The sequence below is a fragment of the Tigriopus californicus genome, chromosome 8 (assembly GCF_007210705.1).
Source record: "Tigriopus californicus strain San Diego chromosome 8, Tcal_SD_v2.1, whole genome shotgun sequence".
NCBI classification, from domain to species: Eukaryota; Metazoa; Arthropoda; class Copepoda; order Harpacticoida; family Harpacticidae; genus Tigriopus; species Tigriopus californicus.
This window is the reverse complement of record NC_081447.1, coordinates 12125396-12148621: the sequence shown is the minus strand read 5'-3', so window position 1 is coordinate 12148621 and position 23226 is coordinate 12125396. Positions and strand designations below refer to the sequence as shown.

Sequence of the window (23226 nt, the reverse complement as noted above, 5' to 3'; positions counted from 1 at the left end):
AACAATCAGCCAAAAAACGAAGTTCCGAAAACGTGAAGACAAATTGTAAAAAAAAGTGAAAATAGTTTTTTATTTGTTTGAATATTCAAATATTAGTGTGGTATTTAAGGAAAAAATTGCTTGACTAATATTATTCACGATCTTCATGCTATTTGGGCTCACTGCAATCCCAGATCTTTGCCCTTGGTCTGACTTTGTTGTAAAGGGATTCGCTGTTCTTGAATGAAGTTCTCCTCTTGCCAACGGTTTGAGGATGGACTCCGAAAGGCTCACCCATTTCCCTGGGCCTCTTGCCGGTCTTCAGCTGGCCCTTGGTTTTGGTTCTGACATCAAGATCACTTGCACAACTTTCTCCTGATGAAAGCTTCAGGTTCAATCCCAAACAAATCTTTTTGCGGGAACAAATATAGCCCCAATTTTTTACGCCCACCCTGTATGTCTCCTAAGTTTCCCTCAAACATAACCAAAACCCTTCAATTTTCCTGAAAATCCTTGGTTTTAGGATAAAACCAACACTTTAACATTGTACATACTGGAGTTGGACTTTCAAAGAAGTCAAAAAAGTAACCTTGTTGTTCAGCCTCGGGTATATTTTCTATCAGATTGGACGAAAAGTGAAGGTCGTTGCAGCCTTGAATCCATGGCCTGAATTCGACTAATGATTTTGGGTTTGGGGTGCTAGGGTCGGAGAGTGCACCTCGCCCCGCCAGCGAAGCCAGCCGTCACAGCATTCATGTCAAAAATTTCGATAGCCAATTTCAAGTCCGGTATCAGTTTTGGTTCTCGGTCTGTGGGTGTAGCTAGCGCTCAAACCTTACCTTGAGAAGGGTCGGGGAGGAGATTCAAACCGGGGACCTCTCTCACATGAGGTAACTGCGCTGACAACTACACCACGTCTCCTCCCTGTAGTGCTCATGAACTTTTCGTGTGTCAATGTTTCATTCATTCGATGGGATCGATGGATAACAACGGTTGTAATTTGGTTCCTGCCTGTTGTCAATTGGGTCATTTGTGCAATGAAGGACGATGTTAGTAAGTCAACCCCGCAATGAATGTTCGCTATTGGCGGTTCCTATTGGTCGACTACATTCGCAAAAATTGAACTTCAGTCAAAGATGAGTTCATTCAAGTGGCGAGAGTCGTCTTTGCTGAGATGTATTATATCCAAAAAACGGACAGAACAAGATATATTGCTTGTCACAAAGCTATTTTTTAAACCAGACCTGAGAATTAAAATATGTCCCTCAAAGCGAGAGTTTTTAAGCAGCAATGTTTGTAATACAAGTTTTGAAAAAGAATTGGGTGTCCAAGCGTGCAAGCAAAATCATAGACACATGCCTTTTATGCATGAAATGAAAAAAAAAATGATTAAAACTACGTCTCTCTCTCCCCCCCCCCTCCGCCGCTTCAATCAAAGAGCGTGCGGTTTTAAATCATCCAGCAGACGATTTATGTTGCCCTTTCTTCCAACACCACGTTTCGAAGTGAGAGACTTCTCAGGCATGACAGATAATCACAAATTTCGTCCAATCATAGACCACGCGATTCCAGTGGTCTACCGTATGTTCCAATCTATGGGAAGGACCACGTAAACCGCTCGCCATCATGCATATCAAAATGTCTATCGTATATCTTACGTCCAAATAATTTCGGCCCAGAGACGCTCACTATCACGTAAGACTGCTCTTGGCAGGCTGACTTCATTTTTCAGCCATTTCATCTGCGGTGACAGTCAATTACAATTTGAAATGATATATTCAAATCATGAGCACCTGTCGAATTCGGATGGGATCCGTCGCCCTGTGGTTGTTGGCACTTGGTACGGCTTATTGTTAAAGCGACGCCCTTTATGTGTTTGCGGTTTTTCACAACATCCGTTGAACCCAAAGGCTCTTGCACGTGATGATTATGCTTGAACAACTTTGCTGACTTCGGTCCCCAATTGTGATGGAGAAGTTGCATGTTATGATATTTCCTTTCAGAACATGCACTTTTGCCTCACTATTTAGCACTTAATTTTGGTGTAGAAATGGTTTGGTTCTTTTGGCAAGATTCGACACTACTTGTGTCTAGTGTTTAAAACTGGATTTGATATCTCTTTTTTCGAAAAAACAGGAACTGATACTTGGGTTTTGGGTGTTTTCAAACTAGCCTTTTTAAAACTTGGATTCAACATATTTGATCCTTTCTTTAGCGTACTTTTATCAGTAACGTTTGTAAAACAGCAACGAAAAATTTCTAATGTACTTTTGGAGTCCGCTTTGGTACTTTTAGTTTAGATTATGAAGTGTTAGATAGAATCCTGATGCAATATCCAGGAATCGATAATGGATAGATGTTTGAAACGAAATATGCATTCTCCAACTTAACACCAAATTACAGTCCATGGTGATGAAGCATGTGATTCTGTACTCTCTTCCTTTTGGATTACCCTAATATTTTTCACGAATTACCATCTTTTTTTAGTTTTCATTTTTACTTAAGACATGGTAACTTAAGAAATGATGTTGATTGGTTTGTGATAATCCAATTCTGAAATAAGAAAAAGTTTATTAAGATTAAGCCAAAAAAAAGTGGGCGGTCCTTGTCACATTTCGTAGATAGAGGTTCAAGCTTGGCGAGCATGTCTAGAAAGAGACAACTGTAAGAAGTGGGGCAAACAAACTTTCCGGTGATGGCCTTCTCCTGATGACTTATGGTATTGAGGATTGCTTCGATAATTCCGATCAACGAAATGCTGCAAGCCGATACGAACCAAAATCGGATTCCAAAACTACATTAGAGCTTTTCATATGTTGTTTTCTTGCTCTTCATGAAATATAGAAAAAAGCAGAGCTGGACCAGAGAACCGGGATTTTTCAATGCCTGGAACTGAGAACTATTTTTTTCAAAAACAAGGTTTTTGGATACGCTACTTGTGTCATATGTTCATGTATAATTCCAAGATGAGTTCTTTCGTTAAATGACAGCAATCACGTGGGAACGTAAAACTTTTAGAATTGGTAGACATCATCAATTGAAAATCATTTTCTAAAGGTAGTGTAGTGGGCATGCGCATTCTACGATCGTGTTTCGGTACACCGCACAAACTGTTTATTAAGGATTTCATAAAGCGTATGGCAATGCATATACACGCACTTATGGGCAGTTTTACTGCCTTCTCGCTGATAGTTAGGAATGATTTCCTCGTTATCACTTTACCGCTTAAACGCATCCCTGAAAGGAAAGGAGTCTTTTGCATTAAGTGGCCATGGTCACGTTAAGAACTTGACAAGGGCTCATGAATGTAAAACATAAGCTCGTTGAGCTTGTTCGATATTTCGAGTGAAACTTCAATGTTTGTTTTCAATCGTGTATAATATTGTGTATATCTAACATTGTAATATCGTGTATAAAACTAATATTTCGATTTTTCGGCGAGGAACAACACGGTTTTGGGACCGGGCGGTCCTGTGCTGCAAATCTTCTTCTTTTCCATGATTGCCTGACCCTCTCCGTTGAAGGAAGAAAAACGGACAATGGATGTGGTTTTCCTCGATTTCACAAAAGCCTTTGATAAGGTCGATCATTGCAGTCTCCAAAAGAAACTACAAGGCGCTGGCATTTGCGGTCAGGTGATATCTTGGGTGAACGATTGGCTGTTGGGACGTTTCCAGAGAGTGTTTTTGAACGGCTACGGGTCTGATTGGAAAGATGCTACGTCTGGTGTACCGCAGGGCAGTGTTATAGGCCCTCTCTTGTACTTAGTGTGCATAAACGACCTGCAACCACTATTTGGATCTTCATTTTTAAAGTTTGCTGATGATGCAAAACTACATTTCTAGCTAATCGGATTCACTCGCCTTGCACAAAGATCTTGATTTGCTCTATCAGTGGAGTCTCGCCAATCAGATGATTTTCAATGTCTCAAAGTGTTCTGTTTGGATGGTGTCTCGGCAAGCTTTGCACCCAGTCATTGGCTATCACTTAGGTGGAGCAACTTTAAAGAGGAGGGGGTTGTCAAAAAGACCTGGGTGTCACATCGTTTCAATTTCAGTAGCCATGGCATGGAAATAGCATCGTAGGCAAGTCAAGTCTTGGGTATGATCAAACGCCATTTTATCACTCGTGGTTTGAAGACTCACTTGGCCCTATACAAGACAAATGTGCGACCCCTTTTGGAAAATTCCTCCCAAATTAGTCTCCTTCAAATTTTGGGGACCTATCATGATTGGAAAGGGTCCAATGCCGAGCAGCAAAGAGTTTTCCTGGACTATATCATTCCAGTTATGAAGCTCGTCTTGAAGTACTCAAGCTTCGCAAACTTCGCACTCGGAGGATACACCAAGACCTCATCTTTGCTTACAAATTGTTCTCCTTCAGGGTTCAACTAAAACTGTTTGAAACTCCGTTTCCCTTCGGCGCCGAGGTAAAAAGGACACGAGAACCGACTACCCGCCGAATCCTGAGTTGTCCCGTTCATGAGCCTTATGCAAGAAGGAATTCGTTCTCGTGGCTTCTTTGTGAGAGTTCCCCGATTGTGGAATAGACTTCCTCGTGAGATCAGAAAATCAAAAGCTCTAAATTCGTTTATGAAGGACCTGCTCTCTTTTGATGACAATGCCTTGTTTGTGTGCTAAGTTTTTTTTTAGACTCACAATACTCTTACTTTTATTCCTAAACTCTTTTTCATCTCCGTTATCCTTGAGTGAATTTAATCAATAAACCAATAATAGCCACGGTTCCAATTCATGATGAGCCGTTCAATATTTCAATTGGATATCCTTAAGTTAGCAAAATTTCGTTGAATGTCGAGGACAGATCATGATATATTTGTGCCTTAATATATCGTTCAGGGCGAATTAATTGGCTTTGTTTGAGCAGTAATTTTTTCATTCTTTATGTTCTGTGTTGGCAAATACATTTCGACAGACTTTCCATTAAAATCAATCAAATGCCGTTCAAGAGGGTTTCGTGCTCACCTGAACCATGTTTGCACCTGGGCTTGCAGCCCTCCATATGCCTGTGAATGAGAGGCCTGGTTGACTTCAAGCTTGGCGGTGCGGTCGCTCGCCGAAAAGCATTCTCATTTCTGTTGTTCATTCTTGTCAATCTTTGTAGTTTGAACAATCAGTTCATTTCGATCATCAGCCAGATCAGACCTCTTCGCCATGAGATCCCACTGGACAGCACCATTCATTTTTGTCTTTGTCATTTCTAGTTCTATGGTTATGACACTAAGTCAAAATAATACCCGAAAGGGAAAATGTGAGTGTTTTGAAATAGAAAACATATTTTCCTTTGCGACCACAAGCTGCCTTGGTTAATCAAAGCCCATTGTTGCCTTTCAGTGCTTTCGATATTTCAGATCGTCAATTTCCCCGTGAGATAATCATTCATACATTTACTGTTTTACGCTCATTGGTTTGGTAATCGAGATGTAGTTTTTCTATTCTTATATCTATTTTCTTTTCGTCCACAGAATGATGGCTGCGTGGGATCCTCGTCCAGAAACGGAACTTGCTATACATGTCAGTGAATCACACATATGAGAGCTAATACTTTGATATCGAGAAGCGGGACGGATATTGCAAATATTATGAAAGATTGCGTCAACATCTGGGAGTAACCGCATGAATCTCAAAGATGAGATTATCCTCATGAACAAGGTAAACCCAGTGAAAATGCTAGATCTGTAATCCCAACAATTGTCTACTCTGAGCCATGTTTGGCCAAGAACTCTATAGCAAGGAAGCAACATACTTTTGCCATCGCCAAACTTTTCCCGAGAGGTTTGGTCAAAAACTGGTGGCACTCACAGTTCCGAGATATTAAAAAAAATTGTGTAAATATGAATTTCGTCAGCTTCCATGAGTTATTTGGAACCAGGCATATGATTTTCCTTAAAATGTGTTCTCACATGCCTCTAAATACACCAAGTTAGGAAAATTATTAAGCTACCGACACAATGTCCAGAGATAGTATCACGATGCTTACTCTGCACAAGTCCATTGTCCATCCACATCTTGAATACCAAAACCTATTTGGGCTCCAATGAGTTAAGAAGGTTTGCAAAAGGACGAACAAGTCCAAAGATGTTTCAGTAGGAACATCACAGGATTGAGGGAGCTCTCATATTGGGAGATACTGAAATAGTTGGGACTGTAGAGTGTTCAGAGAAGGTACGAAAGGTATCTGATATTGAACTTTTTCAAAAGCATTCTTGAGCTTTTTCCCGATCCAGGTTTTAGGGTCAATTCTAGTGACCGTAGATGCTTAACGTGCAATTTGAGAGCACCTTCAAGTCCTCAAGAATCTAGGCTAGTTCGAACAATGAAGTCCACCTCTTTTCTTTCTCGGGCTCCTTCATTGTTTAATTTGGTGCCCTCAAATATTCGTAGGGAATACGTAGACCTCTTTGATCCGGTTGCATCTTTCAAGTCAGACTTGGACAAATTTTTAGATAGCATTCCAGATCAACCCTACATTCAAGGTAGACAAAATATTATATAAAGATTGACAGGTAAAAGATAGACGAATCTTCATCGACAAAAAATCATCTTAAAAGTACTGGGGATTACATTCTTTTACATTATGTAGCGGTTAGAAAAACCCCTGAAAACCCAAACCAGAAGATTTATTTGGTTTTATGAAGTTTTATCCTAGGGCCCACTTAGACATTTTTAGTGATAGTTTTTCCCCACCAACCTTTGTTCTAGAGATACTTTAACTTCGAAGCTCCAAAAGCTCATTCTGACCTGACTTTAGGTACAGGGTGTTTGAAAATATGTAGAGGCTACTCAATTAAACATGTGGCGCAAAAGTGAGTGGAACAAGAACAAAAAGTCTTGATGTATTAAAAGACCTGACATTCATGAGTATTTTCTATTTCTAAAAGCAATCTTCAAAATGTCAATGAATTTACCACATCAAATTTGCTTACTGCCGCTTCATTTTTTTTCGGTGTTTTGGAGCATAAGGGTTGGATTTTTTTCTTCTTATTAACATTGAGGACTGCGTATCAAATAAGCATATTTTGTTATAGTTCTTTCTGGTACAATAATTTCAGTAAAAATGTTAAAACCACTCTTCAGGTAAAATAATTGAAACGTGATTCACATATTCATGAACTTCATATCCAACAGGATTTCAAGACTTTTTGTTCTTGTTTTCGTCACTTTAGGGCAGATGAGTGTGCGCAACTGAGGAGACGCGGTTATGAAACAACCTTTAAAATGCATTCTCTTGTAGTGTCCAGTAGGGGGTATTGAAAATCAAAAGGATAACATCGTCAAACGGCAATCTGCAATATTTAATCCATTTAAGCCGCTATGGCTTATAAGGATCCAGGGTCTCAAACCTACCCTTATAACCATCATTTTTTCCTAATTGGGACCGAAAATTCATACACATACCTACACTTTGACCAAAAGCACATCGTTGTTTACTTAATCTTTCATTTGGCCCAACACACATCTTGACAGAGGGTGTTAACTTGTGACTAGTCAAAAATATATTTTTTCCCTTAGTCTAACATCAACTGAGACTTTTTTTCGGACTTCCTTACCGCTACTGGGGATGAAATTCGCAGCAATTTAAGAAGAAAATCTAATACATTTTTATTAATTTTAATTTTCATGTATTATTTGATCGACCAATGAATTAGAGTTGGCTAATCTGGCTAGCTCTTGAATATAGGGTTGATCTGGAATTCTAGTCAAAAGCTTGTCCAAGTCTGACTTAGATCCTGTTACTGGATCATCGCCTCTATACGCCCCAAGAATATTTGAGGGCACCAAATTGAACAATGAAGGAGCCCGAGAAAGAAGAGATTTGGAATTCATTGTTATAACTAGCTTGGATTCTCACCGGCTTGAAGGTGTTCTCAAAACGCATAATAAGCCTCTACGGTCACTAGAGTTGTCCGTAAATCCTGGGTTGGGACAAACCTCATGAATGCTTTTGAAAACGTGGAGTATCAGACAACTTTCGTACCTTCTTTGAACACTGTGCAATCCCAACTTTTCTAGTCTCTTCCAATACGAGAGCTTTCTCATTCCTGTGATGTCCCTAGCGAAACATCTTTGTCATTGGTCATTTAGCAGAATTTCATTCCTTTCAGGGCCATTTTACTCTCAGTAACCTAAGAATAGATTATTTCTAGGTCCTTTGCAAGGCTAGTGCAATCTTGGCTATTCCTTCCAGAAACTAACTCTGTATCGTCAGCATAAAAAGAGTGGCAAGGAATATTATAAAAAGGAGGGGACCTAAGATGGAGCCCTGGGGAACAACTGACTTGACATCATGTATGTCACTAAGGGATCCCTCGAACTTAACAATTTGCTTCCTATCCTGAATGAAGCTTCTTATCCAATTGAGAACTTTGCGTTGGATCCCAATGTCATGAAGTCTATTCAACAAAAAGCCATGATCTACTTTATCAAAGGCAAAATCAAGATAGACCACATCAATTGACTCGTGCCTTTCCAGTCCCTCAATGACCTGCTCTAAATGTTCTATCAGTTGGGGAACCGTGCTAAAATGTGCTCGGAACCCATGCTGGCTAGGAGAAAGGACTTCATTGACTTCAAGAATTTCAACAAGTTTGGACTTCATGATCTTCTCAAAAACCTTCGCAATATTCGAAGTGAGAGAAATCGGCCTATAGGTACTGGGGAGCGACTTATCTCCCCGATTAAAAATTGGAACAACATGAGCCAGCTTCAGAGAAGAGGGGAACTTGCCCTGATCCAAGATGCACCGCATCAAATACGAGAAGACAGGAACAAGAACCTGTGAGCATCTCATTAGAAACTGAGATGTCACCCCATCAGGGCCAGGAGAGCTCGAGAGTCTCAAGTCCCTGATGGCCTCTAAAGCATCTTGATCTGTGACTACAAGATCATCTAAACACCCAACTTGACAAGCCTTGCCAGTCCCAACAAACTCATCAATAGAGCAATGGACTGTTGCTCCTAAACTCAGTGGAGTTGAAAACACACTAGAGAACTGATCTCCAAGTATGTTGGCCATAGTCTCTACATTGTCTATGGCTTCCCCATCGACCTCAAAAGGCCCAACAGGGTGTTTAATCTTTCTCTTAGAGTTTGCATAAGAGTAAAAAGCCTTCGAAATCGACCTGATCTCCTGAACCATCTTGAACCACCTTACTCTCAGTTTGTAAGTGGTCAATTTTGATTGAGGCCTCAATCTTACCTTGAATGAAGTCCAATTTTTTTTGGAGACTACCCATACCGTAATTACTGGATTCAAATTGCTCTTAAGCCTTCTTGCTAATTTGAAACTCTTCTTGAACAAAGTTTCCTATACTTTGGAATTGTAGACTGTGCCCCGCCTTGTGGAACACATTCAGATATTGCTAAACTGGAGCAAACTTCCTTAAAAACCAAGAATCATTTTGTCTAAGGCTACATCTATGGACGATTCCTGTTCCAGCATTGAAATGAGATCAAGCTCCTCAAACCTTTCTATAATCAACAGCCAATGTTCATCTTTGAACTTGAAGTTGACCAGACCGACCTTTTTGCCTGGTCTTGCTCTAGAGCACGCCGGCTTTTGAGTGATGGTCGACCCTAAAACGTTATTTGCTCTGTTGGCTACACCAGCATGCTTAGAAAAATAGTGTATTGTTGCTTGCAATTGTAGAAATACAGAAGATACCGTTTGGGTCTCGTTTGAATTGAGTAAAATCAAGGAACTTAAGTTCTATTCCTCTTCACCGGAACGATGTCCCTAAGTTTTTCACTCTGAACGTGTGTGACAGTGTTGATACTAAAATAATATTTGCATTATTGACTGATTACCAAAGGATTAGCTCTCACTTAAAATCTTCACAACTATGAAAACAGCCGAAGAATGTGCTACTAAAGGTAAGTTGTTTTAGCCTTGATTGCTGTTGAATATTCATCTGAACAAAGTAGTGACACCTGACCCAATACATTTGTAGGAGGATCTTCAAGTGGATCTTGCGCCCAAGGATTTGGTGTTTGTTGCGTTTGTAAGTTGATAGATCGACGTGTTCTTAGAGAACATCAGGTTCTTAATCCGAGACTGTTGGATTTCCAGTCAGTCTAGCTTGTGGCGGAACCACCTCTGAAAACTGCACCTATCTCGTTCAAGCGAGTACATCCACGCCCACGGCCGATCCGTGCACGTTCACGATTTGCAAATGTTCATCAAACATTTGCCGGATCAGACTGGATTTCACGGTTTGATCTTAATTTCAACCTTTCATGGATGATTAGATTGTTCTATTGAGGGACTTTTTTTGTTCCAGACGTTTTCCATTGCTGGACCAACGGTAGGAACCGCCTCCGTTGGCGCAAACACTGACACTATCAATGGTAAATAAAGAATCCCTCATTGATTCAATTCTGTTTTAACCGTGCCCCGGGACCCAGGTTAAGTATTCAGCTAGAAAAAGAGAAAAAGAGGCGTCCCAAGTCTGATTATGAGTAGTCTATCGCCCGTATTTTTGGTTATTTAGGACGAAAGATATTAATGAGTGAATTCAATATCCCAAATAATTAAAACTTGTCGTTTGACATGATTGGTTCATCCAACTATGTTAATTTCTTTCTTCATTCTGCCACTATTCTTTGTTTAGGAGGAGCTATTGGAGACTGTACCTCGGATAGCTTCAGTGTCACCTCTCCGGGAAATAATGGATCACCGTTGATTTGCGGCTTCAACACGGGTCAACACAGTGAGTCGCTCGAAAAAGCATTGTTTTTTACCTCAAGAATAAGTTTTCTTTCCACTTGTGTCTTAATCTTATAAGACAATGAAACCATCATAACAAAACGCCGAGTATATAAATGATAAGGTCGCATATTTCTCATTTCAAACAACATAAACCACCATTACAACAACATGAAAATATGTTTAGGGCAATCATTTTTCAATCTTTTGCCTAGTGATTGTGGATTCTTCTGCCCTTTGTCACAAAGCCTCATTCGGTTTCAGTGGAACTGCAGTTAGCCGTCAATTTGACATCAAGGGTAACTTCTCAAAATTATTGAATTGTTCAAATGTATGTGGATCAAAGAAAAATGAGAATTTGATCGATTTCAGTGACCCAATTTGCTTGCGGAGATGAAAGGGGAGGTAAGTGTTTGACTCTTCGTGCTGATGTCGCTTTTTCGTAGGTATTGATCTTTTCGCTAATTGCTTTAGGACCACCGGGTTGTCTGCAATACTTTACTGGAAATACCGGAAAATTTGCGAGGTACGTAAAAATTTCAATCACGACGTGACAATGAAGAGAAAATTTAACTCAGTAGGTGACCACTCAAGGGTCAACCGTCTCGAAGAAAAATTATTCATACAATAAATGACACCTTTTTGGTCACCTTTTGTTATACTCGTTGAATGAGTTGGTCCCTGAGAGTTATGTTCTTTACAATCCTGACAAAGGAGGAAGTTGTGAACGAATTCCAAGATTGTGATAGGTCGTAATCAAACGTGTCTAGAGATTCAAATAATAAAAGTAAATTAACTTTTATTTGTTTATTTGCAGCTTCAACTTTCCGACCACCGGAACAGCCGTCACTGCTGATGGTATGAATCTTATTTGGCCTTGAATCTGAAGTGGGAGTATATTCTCGATTGTCGAAAGTTTAGGACTTCAATTGCTTTCAAGCAATACCTTGTTTGCCTGAGCATTTTGGGCGGCATTCAAGCCATCATGAGTTGCATGCTTTTTGATACATCAAATTTACAATAAGTAAACTTGATGTTGAATTTCTCCTCTATCAAACCAACACTAATACTGGGTTGGATTATGAATTAAACAATGCAAACATCCACCTTCTCACTTTGAAACGCAAAAATAACTTCTTTTCTTTTTCACTTCTACCTCTTTTTACACATCATCGTCCACATAAAACTTCCCACTTTTATCGCATATGAAGCATCATGAACTTCTCAATTCTAGTGCTGGGGCGGATCTGGACTCGAGTCTATTAGAAAAGATTCGAGTCCGGACTCGTCAAAAAAAAAATTATTCATGTTTTCTTAGAATTTCGCAAGACGAGTCTTTTTTCTTGACGTAACTCTCGTCAAAGACTTTAGTCCTCTGCCGGACCCGGTGAGTCCGGTAAAAAGTCAAAAAATCAAAGGACTCATACCAGTCCGACTTTTGCTGGACTCGCCCCAGCACTACTCTCGATTTCGCCAGATCATACTCCTCCACCATTATGAGAAGATTTTCCAAGCGATTAAGGACTTTGAGTCTTAGACAAAAGACAATTCTTTCCGAGGACTGGCCACCCATCTTCTGGGCGGGTGATCGATTGGATTCTCACCCACACGATTTGCCACAAAGGGTTTGAATTGATGAGCGGAGTTCTTGATTCAAGTTCTCACTCTTCGAGAAATCCGTCCACTGAACGTGTGGCCGTATAGGTAACCGTAATGCCTTTTGGACATGGCAAACATCCGTCCACCAAGTGTGGCAGCTTGTAACTCTAGCTTGGGTAATGTAATTGGCCTTTTGAAGCCGTTTTTAGTCTTGGTACAAATTATTGACACATTTGATACCTTCTTACCCGAACTCCCAAGTGACCAAACGGCCGCAAATGCTTCTTCAGACACATCACGGAAGGGGTGGATGTCATTTTGAGCTTCGAGCTCGAAAGAGATAGAAACACTTCGCGGAATTTGTGATTGGGTCAATTCCGACAGATTCTCCACCCACTTTGTCCAACAATTTTTCTGGTCCCGGGATATCTCTCTTCATCCCAATCTCTTCCTGAAAGACGTATCTCACGAAATTGGTTCCCCCTGGCGCTGTTACTGGGCACACTAACCCAATGGATCATAGAGACTTACGAACCTCGCCAAAACGAATCCTTTATCAAAACGAAGTAAACCAGCAAACAATTTGTTTTGAAGGGATGGGACGGTAAGCAGGAGGTCGTCCAAACTTTTTCCTGCACATTTTGCTAATAGATTCACCCCATTTCTTCCACTTTTTACGATGGGGGAAGAAACTTTGTTCTAATCGGCTCAACTCCTCAGACTCAGTTATTTCCACTGCATACTCGTTTTTATATATTTCTTCACTGGTGTGACAAATACCTTGTGAACCGTCGATCTTTAGCAAATCTTCTGTCCGAACTCTAGAACCGCTTTTCAGCGAATGGCTAATTGTTGGCTAGTTTTGGTTGGCCTGGGATCCAGGAAGTGACACCTCCTAGGTAGCCTGGCTTGTTAAGGATTTTCCTTGAAGTTTCCTTGGTCAATTTGAGAGCATAATGATCATTCAGCCTCATGTTGTCCTCCTCTTTCGACATCTTTGTTCCGTAACTTTCAGTTGCATAGAAGTCATTGAGCACTTTGTTCAAATTCCCATTTTCGGTTTGAATGAACTTGAACTGAGGCGTCCGGCTTTCCAAGGAGGAATTGATCCTTCCTCGAACCATCACTCCTCAGACAGTTCAGAATGCATACGGGGTCCCAGGTTCGCCTTTTCCCCGCTCTATTAGCTCAATCAGTGTTTCAGCATCCAGGGCAAGCAACACCTCCACCTTACTAATACCGCCTGATAAGGGCCATTGAGATGATTCCATCGCGACGAATTTACATCCATGAGAAGCTCCTAAGATTTTCTTCTTCTTCTGGCAAAGACCTCACATTCAAAGTATGCATGACCGAAGCACTCTCCTAGTTTTTTCTGGAATAGCGCGTATTGCTCCATTCTACGACCTTCAAAATGTCTCCGTTGAACACTGGCATTTTCACGTCTCTGCAGCATTTTCCTCCAGAATGGCTTCACCAATGCTTGGGTTCAACATCCAGTCGTTTGGAGCTTGGCTCGATCTGAACACTTTTTGGGTTGGAAGAACTTCGTCTCTGGTGATGTGGCCACTTGTAATTGGAGCGATGTCGAACTTTTCGTCCACGAAGTCCCTTCTACCTCTTTTTTACTCGTCATCGTCCACATAAAACTCCCGCAAACATCCCACATCAAGGATCATGAACCTCTCATGGCTCAAATATTTCATCAGACCACTGATGATAAAATGACATGAATATCCATTAGCTCAATTTCTTTTCCTCTCGTTCCACTCTACATAAATTTGTATATTCTTCATTTAATACGTACATGCGTTCTTTGTTGCAGTGACACATTTGTCAAACCAGTGTTACACCATGTGCTTTCGGCAAGAGATGGGCAAATGTGCCATTTGTTATAATACAGTAATTACAGGCGATCCTACCGATGCTAACAAACAAGGCTCATTTGGTCTGTCAATCAGTTCAGCCGCAATTGCCAAAGCCGCGGTCGACCTTGGTTGCTCCCAAGATTACCTTCAGGTACGGACGTGCTATGCGTTACCTCCTGATCAGATGCATTCGCGCTGAGAGAGTGCTCAATGAATTCCATACTCATCTGCAAAAACTCTATAAGGAGGTCACACAAAATTGAAGCGTCTTGTAGCGAGGTTTCAGAGAACTTTCTTCTCTAGTACCAATACTCCTTGATCAAACTTACCTTAAAACAAAAGATAAAAAGTGAAAAAGTGAAACAAGACAGGGGCTGGCATAGTGATTTTCTCAACCAAAAGAATATATCTTTGCCTCTAGTTGGAGGCTGAAGAGATATTCAACTTTCAATGCTCTAACAGTAAAATCAGAATAGTAACTCAGTTAGGCATAATGCATTATAAATCTTCTCTAGATTCCTGGCAGTGGAAGCGACGTTGGTGACGCTGCTGACGCATTTGATCCAAGCACGATTCCGGCCATTCTTCATGAACGCATTTGTGGACGTTTCTTCGGCTATACCGCCGCCGGCACTGGAGCGCTAAATAATGATGAGTCGATTTGCAGTAAGTTGCCATTTGTCATGGACACTGAATGTCTGGTGAACTTGAAAAAATTGAGATGGATTCGTAAAATTTAGAAGAAAAAAATCACCTCGTTTTGGTTATTGCTTAAAAACGGACCAACAGTTTGTTCTTCAAATATTACAATTCGTTAACGATTTGTGATAATGTACTAATCCTTATTGCGAGAAAAGCTTCTGCTTGGATACATATATTCATATAGTTTTTTCAATACAATACACGTACAAACTATTTTATTGTCTTGGTTGATTTGGGTGAATTTGGGTCCATTCTAGGATCCAAAGATGCTGGTGAGAGGCGAATATCCACTAGACAGATAAGTGGGGGAGGGGGGAGGGCGGAGTCATGGGATCGAACATATATACCCGAGCACAAATCGGGCGTTAATCAAGTCACGTTAATCAAGTGCGCTACATCCATCTCCATAAAATGCTAAACAACATTAGGGTTTGTGGTGCAGCTGTCAATGACACGTACCCACAGTTCCTCGCTTTCTTATCTCCAATGGGTATCTTGAAACTCAATTTCTTCGATTGTCTCATGGAACGAATTTGACTTGCCACTTATATGGCAGAGCGTTCCAAAGATGTTATCGTTATTCAATATTGTGTTTTATTTCCAGGTGCACAAAAGCCATTTCGTGTGGTTTTCAAAACGGACTCTGATGAAGCTTTGGGCGCTGGCACAGACGCTATTGCTAGCGAGCAAAAAGAATCCCCTGCAGGAATAATTGGATTCCACTTGAACTACGCTCTCCAAGATTGTTAAAATTTGCCAAGCAAACCGATGGAAAATACCCGTATTATGTTTTAGTTTTATTACAATGCCCATTTTTGTGAAAGTGAACCATGTATATGTACGAAATAAATTGAATATGTAACTCCACCCAATTACGAAAGTTACCAGAAAGTTTATCAACCACCTTTGTACCCTACCGTGATTTTGTTTTCAATTTTTTTTTTGAAGTTTTCAATGCCAAAACATATTCCAGTAAATGAAGGGATATAAGTTATTTCTCATTTGCATATTTTGGGAACTAAATGGACGGATTCCTTATCTCAAAATCTATTGTGTATTGTTGTTTTTAATTCACAAGGCAAAAATCGTTGAATATTGGGACTGCTGCACTCATAGGAACCCAAATGAGCGATGAATACTCAAAATATGGCCTAACCATGACACAGAATGAGCATTTCCCATACGTAAAATTGTTCATGTTTGTCGGATTTTCAGTAACCTGCGAAAATCCTTCATGGAAGGAGTGTGTAAAACAATTGTATTTTACTCTCAGCCACAAAGAATAGAATCGTTGTACTGGAATTCGCTTGTATGAAAATCAGTTCGGACTGAAATCCGTCTAATAGAACTCGATCCCCTTGGCGAGTTCCGAGAAATTTCAGAATTAAAGAGGCTCATCAAAGATGGATTGGCGTGCTCTTTTTTCGGCATAATAATCCTCTCTCTATTGGTCCTAAGACAAATCCCAAGTTTGAGATCAATATTCACAAATACCTTTGACATGTTAGGTCTTATTTCTTTTAATTTAACCCCATGTAACTAATCAATAGGACTATCCCTCTTCTTGAGGGCATGTATGAATGGACTAGTCAGGTTTCCTAGATGCAACTCTACGAACGTTTGAATGGGGGAGCTGTATCTAGACACTTCGCTCCTCATCCATACCCTTAATTTTGGCTCGCTCTGATACAGGGCAGATTTATTGTAATTGATTTCGTATGAATCTTTGCTTTAGAAACAAGATCTCAAGACATTTTTTGTTGAACCATGTATATTTCGATATAAGATAAATATTCGTAACAATTCATGAATATAACCAGAAGAATTTCTATCATCGTTTCACATCCGCTAAATGGCCTTTAGGGACAAGCCACTTGCTTGTAATTCAAGTTGAATCCAGTGAAACCGGCCAAGGTTGTGCCCACAGTTCGCAATCCAACCAGAAAAGAGTCGCCAGGAGCGGCTGAAATGTGAATAAGCATCTCGTTAAAGAGAAATTAGTGCAAATTTCCTTAATTGGGACATATTCTTTCTCACACGTCAGTGCTCCAGGGATCATGTCATTTATCACGGAACTCAAAACTCCACCGCAAAACATCGTATTCGTTGGGGTCATAAAACTCACGTAACTTAGCTCAGAACAATCATGCTGAAATTTAAGGTGTCCGCCAGGGTTCAGTTAAAGTGCCAACATTTCCTTAAATAGATTGGTACAGCTTACCACAGTTTTTGTAGGATCAGCCGACAGAATGAATGGATCCGGAGTCATTGCCGTGGCCTCGCTGATTTGCAATCGACAAAACCCTAAGAGATAGAAAGTATGCAGTGTTGGATCGATGACCATATCGATAACTGATGTATTCACACTTCATGAGGGCTCACCTTCTTCTTGTCGGAAGCAGTTGTTGTAATTCATGCTCTGCAGGAGTTGATTCCCTTGGTAGTTGTAGGATTGGAAGGAGCCACTCTCCCCGGTGAAGTATTGAGTGCAACCAGGAGGGGCCCTGAAAACCCGACAAATACAGGCTTAGAACTTCACGAGTTTTTGCAAGCGGCTCAGCTATGAATTGTATCATACTTAGCCAAATTATCACACGTGTAATAGGTAACTTTGATTTGGTAGTTCCGACTTCCATCAGTCGTTCCTTTGGCAAGGGACAAAGCTCCAGCCGTTCCAGTTGTCCCCGTTTCAAAATACACTATAATTGAGAATAAAACCGCATAAAACCTGACAATGTTTTAGGGAGTCAAAAATTGTATTCTCCACGTTAGTTCTGGACATTTCTATTGACGTTCAACTACATCTTGAGTCAGAAGCGGGAAACTTGGTGTACATGACAAATAACGCGGAAGTGTATTTCCCAAGCATAATATTGAACTTTAGATCGACACGCAACCTCAAAAATGACTCAGAAAAGCTAGTGGAACAGCAATGGAAGACATGAAAGTTTCACCCTTAACGACTATCACGGCCTCCATACAGCAACGGTAAGAATCTGACACCTTGATGATGTAGAACGCTGACAAGTTCCTTCACGCAGACATGATAGGGGTCTTCAAAGACTTGACTGACCCATGTGCCTTGTAACGGCCACTAACTCTCTCAACTCCCGCCTAAATGAAATAATCCAAGGAGTTGAAGTTGCGAAGGAGTGGAGGCCAGATGTCATTGCAATCTGATCCGAAAACTCCAAGAACCATACCGGAGGCTGCACAAAGATGAATTTGACATTTTCCTCAACTTCATCGACCCTCATATCAGAAATGTAGACATGGGTTGTTGGAGACCCTTTCGACCCGGATCGGATCAGTTTTCCGTCGGAGAACAGGATGACCGGTGAGCCACGCCTGTGTCAGTTCAGGAGAAGCCTCGAATTTGCAAATTGTTTGGCCTGTGTGATATTGCTTAGAAGGTGTTTTTATCTCCTAAGTCCTGCTTGACCGCAAACCTGACTCTGATCATCGACTTCAAAATCTGGATGCCTATGTCCATCCTCCGAATTAACCACACTGGATTACGTTTCTCATCAAAGGAAAAAAACAATCTTTCATTTTGTTCCACTTACTGTGCTGTCCCGTCAATGTTCCACATACTGTCGGCGGAAACGCGGTGGCCGAAGATGAAAATGGGCTAGTGACTGTTATGGCATCTGCGGCGGTTCCACACAAGCCTAAACCATGTTAAAAAAGATTAGAGTACAAAGCAAAAAAGAGCCAATGGGAAATGTTTCCTGCTCTGACGACATGCTCGTTGAGTATATAATAGACCTACTTACCTGTTGCTGAACTCAACGAATTCAAAGTATCAAAATCTAACCTGAAAAAAGAAAGTAATTGATGACAAAAATACCAACAAATAAGAATCCAAGGGTTATTAATGTCACTCTTTCTGTAAGTATGACATCTACGTATATGCGACAAGGAGGCTTACCTGATTTGGCAAAGATCTAAAGACAGAGCAAAAGTAAAAGCAAATTAGTTGAGTTTTGATTGAAAACCTACTTCCTCACCAACAGCAACAGCTACGAGAAAATTTGGATCATAATTGGATTGAGAACTTACTGTCGCAAATCCGGTCGAAGTTGTATGTACACGTTTCGCTTACGGTGGTGTCGGCCGAGGGATATCCACTGTTCTGTAACGAAAAGACCAATTCTTTATGACTATCTGAAAAATACGTACGGTCGTCACTATCTTACCCGGATGTATGTGCAATTCTAAAAAAGAAACCAGTTCCCATTAAGAAAAAGATTTTATCACGTGTTAAAATTATCTTGACGCATTTGACTTTTTACCTGAGAAACGGTCTGGCCACTTGCACATGCTCCGGTCAAACTGAAAACACAGCACACTCCGAAACCTAAAAGAAAACACACACACACACACATGATAATAGTCCAAGCACCAGGGATAATGTTCCAAAATGAAGTAAGTACTGTGTCCATGACCCACCTGCGGCACAATTACCGGACGCAGATCCACCTTTGGAAGTGCACTCGGTGGCAGTCAGGCAGGTTCCACCATCATTGCCAGCTCCCGTTGATGTACAACCCTCGTTCTAAAACATCATGGAAACCCCTTTCGAGACCATTGGATTAAATGATTGAGTCTTAACTTACCTTAAAGGTGACAATATTAAAAATGCTTAACAATTCTAAAAGAAGAAGAAAAAAATAGCAACTAAGTATTTTCAAAGGGAGGGGCAAATTCTCTAATTGAGGGAGTCAAGTCCTGATCAAGGGTCCCAACCGAGGGATCTGACAAACGTTTGATTTAAAAACTTAAAGAGAAGCCAGAAACATTTTTCATACTCTTCTGTCGCACGTTGGTTTGATTGTCTTTTTGTGAGACGGCTCCTCCAAAGACGAAGATCACCATCCAAAGTACACATAAACAATGTCTTGAAACTAGAAGAGAGGAGATGAAATGATTACGAAAACTGCCTCGAATTCGACAAATCGAGAACATATTGTCAAATAACTTGGAACATATAGCTTGATCAAGCACCAGAAATGACACAATTTGCCCCAATTCTCCTGAAGAAAGGTTTGTTCACAAAATATGAAAGCAAAAACAACAGGAACAATTATTTCCCAGAAAGCTATTTCCGTGAATGTTACCCATGATGTCTTCGTGCGATCCGGGCGAAAGGAAAATCGCAACTGATTGTTGGTAGAAAAATTGTTGGCGGCCTCACCGTCATTGGTGATCGAAATTGGCCTGAAGTGCGTGAAAGACGAGCACGATGAAAACTAGGTTAGCCGTGTTTGCCGGCAACAAACGCCGTGTAAAGGTGTTGACTGACGGAAAAATGAAGGGAAATAAACGTGCACATTGACTTGTATGACGTCATAAAGATGGAAATTATCATGATCAGGCGCAGGTTGATATTTGGTAGTCAAATGAAGTTCCACCTGAATTGCGATTTGGCTCTGTCAACCTACATCACCGTGCATTGTAAGCTCATTTTTTTTACAATGCATAAAGGGTTTTAAAGACTTTTTGGTCTTTTGACTCGCTAGGATCGAGTCAATCATAAGTTTCTTTTCAGATAGCGCATGATTAAATCGTTGGTTCAATGATTCTGTTTGCCTCAATATCTTCTAAATGACACGGAACGTCCTATCGCCAATTTTTTTTAGTTACATTGTACAGTAATCCCGCACTTACAGAGGGTCTGTTCTATCAGGCCCATCCCCTTCTTAAAACAAAAACCAAATTTTCCAGCACATTCCTCTGCACTCTAACATCTGCTTTGTTCACTTTATTCACGTGGATTGAGACAATTTATTATCAACACGGTTTTCCTTCTTTTTTTAACGCTTCGACATGACCGTCATCAATTCGCAAAATATAGAACTCGCTGATCAAACATACCACTATCGCCAAGAGATTGGCTGCAACCAAGAGATGATGTCAACCAATATTTTCTACCACATGCAGTGAAATAGAATCGTTCTATAGCCCTTCAACTAGTTATTATAAATGAGACCATGTTAAGACTTTTTGAGGGATAGAAACTCGAAAAACCCGAACAGACAGAGGCAAAAACATTAACTCCTGTTCAAGCCAAGTCTAGTCTCTCCAAGCCAAGTATGAATTTGAAAGTGATTGGGCGAATTTCTAGAACTGAGGGCAGCTTAGGACATACCATAATAATAATTACGATATACGAGCCTCTTGGACCAAAATGGAGTCATTTTCCGTTCGAATGACTTGCTCTAAAGCATAGGCAATACCAAATTTGAGCTGTCGTTAACTCGTCTGGCAAACGAATTCCGTCAGATCATATCTAAAAAATCACATTAAGAAAAATTATATGGCTTAATCGCCACCCGATATAATCAAAATGCGCAATTTCATGCCTGAGTAGCGGTTTCAATTCAATGCGTCGCTCTTGTACTGGAACTGCATTCCTACTACAGGTTAAAAAATAGAACCCATTTAAGAATGAGAAGCATGGCATTGTGCTGAGCTGTTCGTATTGGAATATACATTCCGTGATACGTAGGCCGTTCCCCATTGAGAATTTGTTTGGGAGAGCGTTGAAGAATGTCGGAGGACGTGGACTCCTACCCAGAGTCCCCATTCATGGATTTGAAGAAGACATCAGATGAAGAGAAGGAGGGCTTACCCGAGTTCGCAGAAGCTGGCGAGTTCAAATCCAAAGTGACTGCAAGGGGTGAGTGAGGATAAGTCCCCACCAACATTTTTTATGTAATGATTGAGTGACCAAAGTCAAGTTGGGGAAAGGCCTATGACGCATCACTGAGATTGTTTACCTAAACAATAAGGAAACCACACTAAGGGAGTGTTGCATCTTCATCACCAGGATCATCATTTATTGGTTGCAATGGTTAGCCTCATCATTTACCATTGCTGATATGAGTCACCTTTTCACGTTGCTCTAGCTAGTTGTTGTCAATCATCCTTTTTTCATTCTTTGAAGCAAGCAATGTTGACACTGTCCACTTGTCAGAGGAGTTTACGAAAGTGTCTGCTTATGGTTTGCTTTATTTTCCCAAGCTGTGTTGACAAGGGGTTGAGAAAAATGATTTTTGTTAGTGCACTTTATTTTGCTGGGAGTTGCGAAGACAAAGCACTTCCCAAGTGGGATTTCTTTTCCGTTTAGGTAATGTAATCCGATAGTGTTATTGCTATTGCTCGATTTTAATTTCACACTCTGCTGGTTGTTGCTCGCAACGCCAATGGCCACACACCTGTTACAGTGATAGTAACCACAAAATTGAATCCCGGTTCCATCCGACCAATTACGATTTGAACAGAACCTGGGAATGTCGTCTCGCATTGATGACATCCCAATTATCAGATTGTCCAGTGGGAACGGTTCTTGAAGAAGCCAATTAAGTTTTCATATGCAATCAGATATGCGTGATGTTTTTCTTCATGCCTGGATTGGCTTTTCTCCATTTAATTTGATTCCGCATGATTGAGTGAACAACGTACGCGTACATACTCTATCGATAAATTGCATGTTAAAACATTTGGAGGGGGCATTCATCCAAGTTCTTTTCTTTTTCTCCGATATTACATTTTCTTGAACAAAGGATTAGTTTCAATCATTGCGGTTCTATCCATGGACATTAAAAAATTAAAAACGAGTGCGATGAATGACTAATTTCACAATGCTGCATTTAACCATCACCAAGAAGTTGATCGTTCCGTCTAGTCCATTTCAATACCATACTGGTTGACTCCAGTCATGTCAAATGGACGAAACTCGTATTGTCCAATAAAAACTTTTGCTTAGGGAGGTTACTACTCCATCCGAACAAGGTATCGTATTTTCATATTGGAGGGTTCGCTGTGGCTGATGAATGGCTTGGACAAGGATGCCAAAAAGCTCATTCAAGGACTACAGAATCCGGAGAAAAATGCGCTGCAGCTTACTTCAACAAGTCGTACCTGTGCTTTTTATTAAGAAGAGGAAGCGCCCTTCGCTTCGTCTAGGTGCGGACAAACAAATGTAGAAACTCTTAGATGCTTCAGTTTATCAAGAGATTATTTAATGAACAATTTATTGCCCAAGTATGTCACACAATGAGTAAGCCGTCAACTCCTCTAGAAGACATTTCCAATTCTCTAAAGGTAAAATTCCGAACAATTATGGCAGGTAAATTATCATTTTCAGGAGGTTGTCTACTGTATGATTGACAACGCTTCAACATTTTGGTAATCATCTTTTCCAACCAATTATTGCTAAGAAAAGTACAGGGTGTAAAGAAATCAAGGTCCTTCTAAGGTCTTTTTGACAAGATTACTTCCCGCTTAAAGATTTGATTGGCATTGACAACCAGGTTTGGATTCAGAGAAACTGTTGAAAGCATAATGACAC

The 23226-nt window shown here is 40.5% G+C and overlaps 2 protein-coding genes and 1 long non-coding RNA gene across 3 annotated transcripts; 1 reads left to right on the top strand and 2 right to left on the bottom strand.

The window, feature by feature from the left end:
* Positions 1 to 9154: 9154 nt before the first annotated feature.
* Positions 9155 to 15742, top strand: LOC131885754 (uncharacterized). Its single transcript, XM_059233898.1, has 12 exons — positions 9155 to 9869; positions 9947 to 9997; positions 10066 to 10208; positions 10277 to 10343; positions 10607 to 10705; positions 10917 to 11000; positions 11074 to 11106; positions 11176 to 11227; positions 11519 to 11559; positions 14126 to 14319; positions 14684 to 14834; positions 15475 to 15742. Exons 1-12 carry the CDS (start codon positions 9839 to 9841, stop codon positions 15618 to 15620), a joined length of 1092 nt encoding a protein of 363 aa, XP_059089881.1. The 5' UTR covers positions 9155 to 9838; the 3' UTR covers positions 15621 to 15742.
* A 987-nt stretch (positions 15743 to 16729) lies between these two features.
* On the bottom strand, positions 16730 to 19994 carry LOC131884907 (uncharacterized). Its single transcript, XM_059232802.1, has 14 exons — positions 19991 to 19994; positions 19490 to 19524; positions 19323 to 19428; positions 19166 to 19230; positions 19070 to 19087; positions 18933 to 19005; positions 18802 to 18817; positions 18647 to 18687; positions 18437 to 18541; positions 17449 to 17569; positions 17253 to 17374; positions 17092 to 17174; positions 16908 to 17019; positions 16730 to 16833 (listed from the first exon to the last, which is right to left on the bottom strand). Exons 1-14 carry the CDS (start codon positions 19992 to 19994, stop codon positions 16730 to 16732), a joined length of 1005 nt encoding a protein of 334 aa, XP_059088785.1.
* On the bottom strand, positions 18437 to 20035 carry LOC131885503 (uncharacterized). The gene is made up of 9 exons (XR_009373846.1): positions 19991 to 20035; positions 19490 to 19777; positions 19323 to 19428; positions 19166 to 19230; positions 19070 to 19087; positions 18933 to 19005; positions 18802 to 18817; positions 18647 to 18687; positions 18437 to 18541 (listed from the first exon to the last, which is right to left on the bottom strand). It is a non-coding gene; the product is annotated as an uncharacterized LOC131885503 (long non-coding RNA).
* Between the last annotated feature and the right edge of the window lie 3191 nt (positions 20036 to 23226).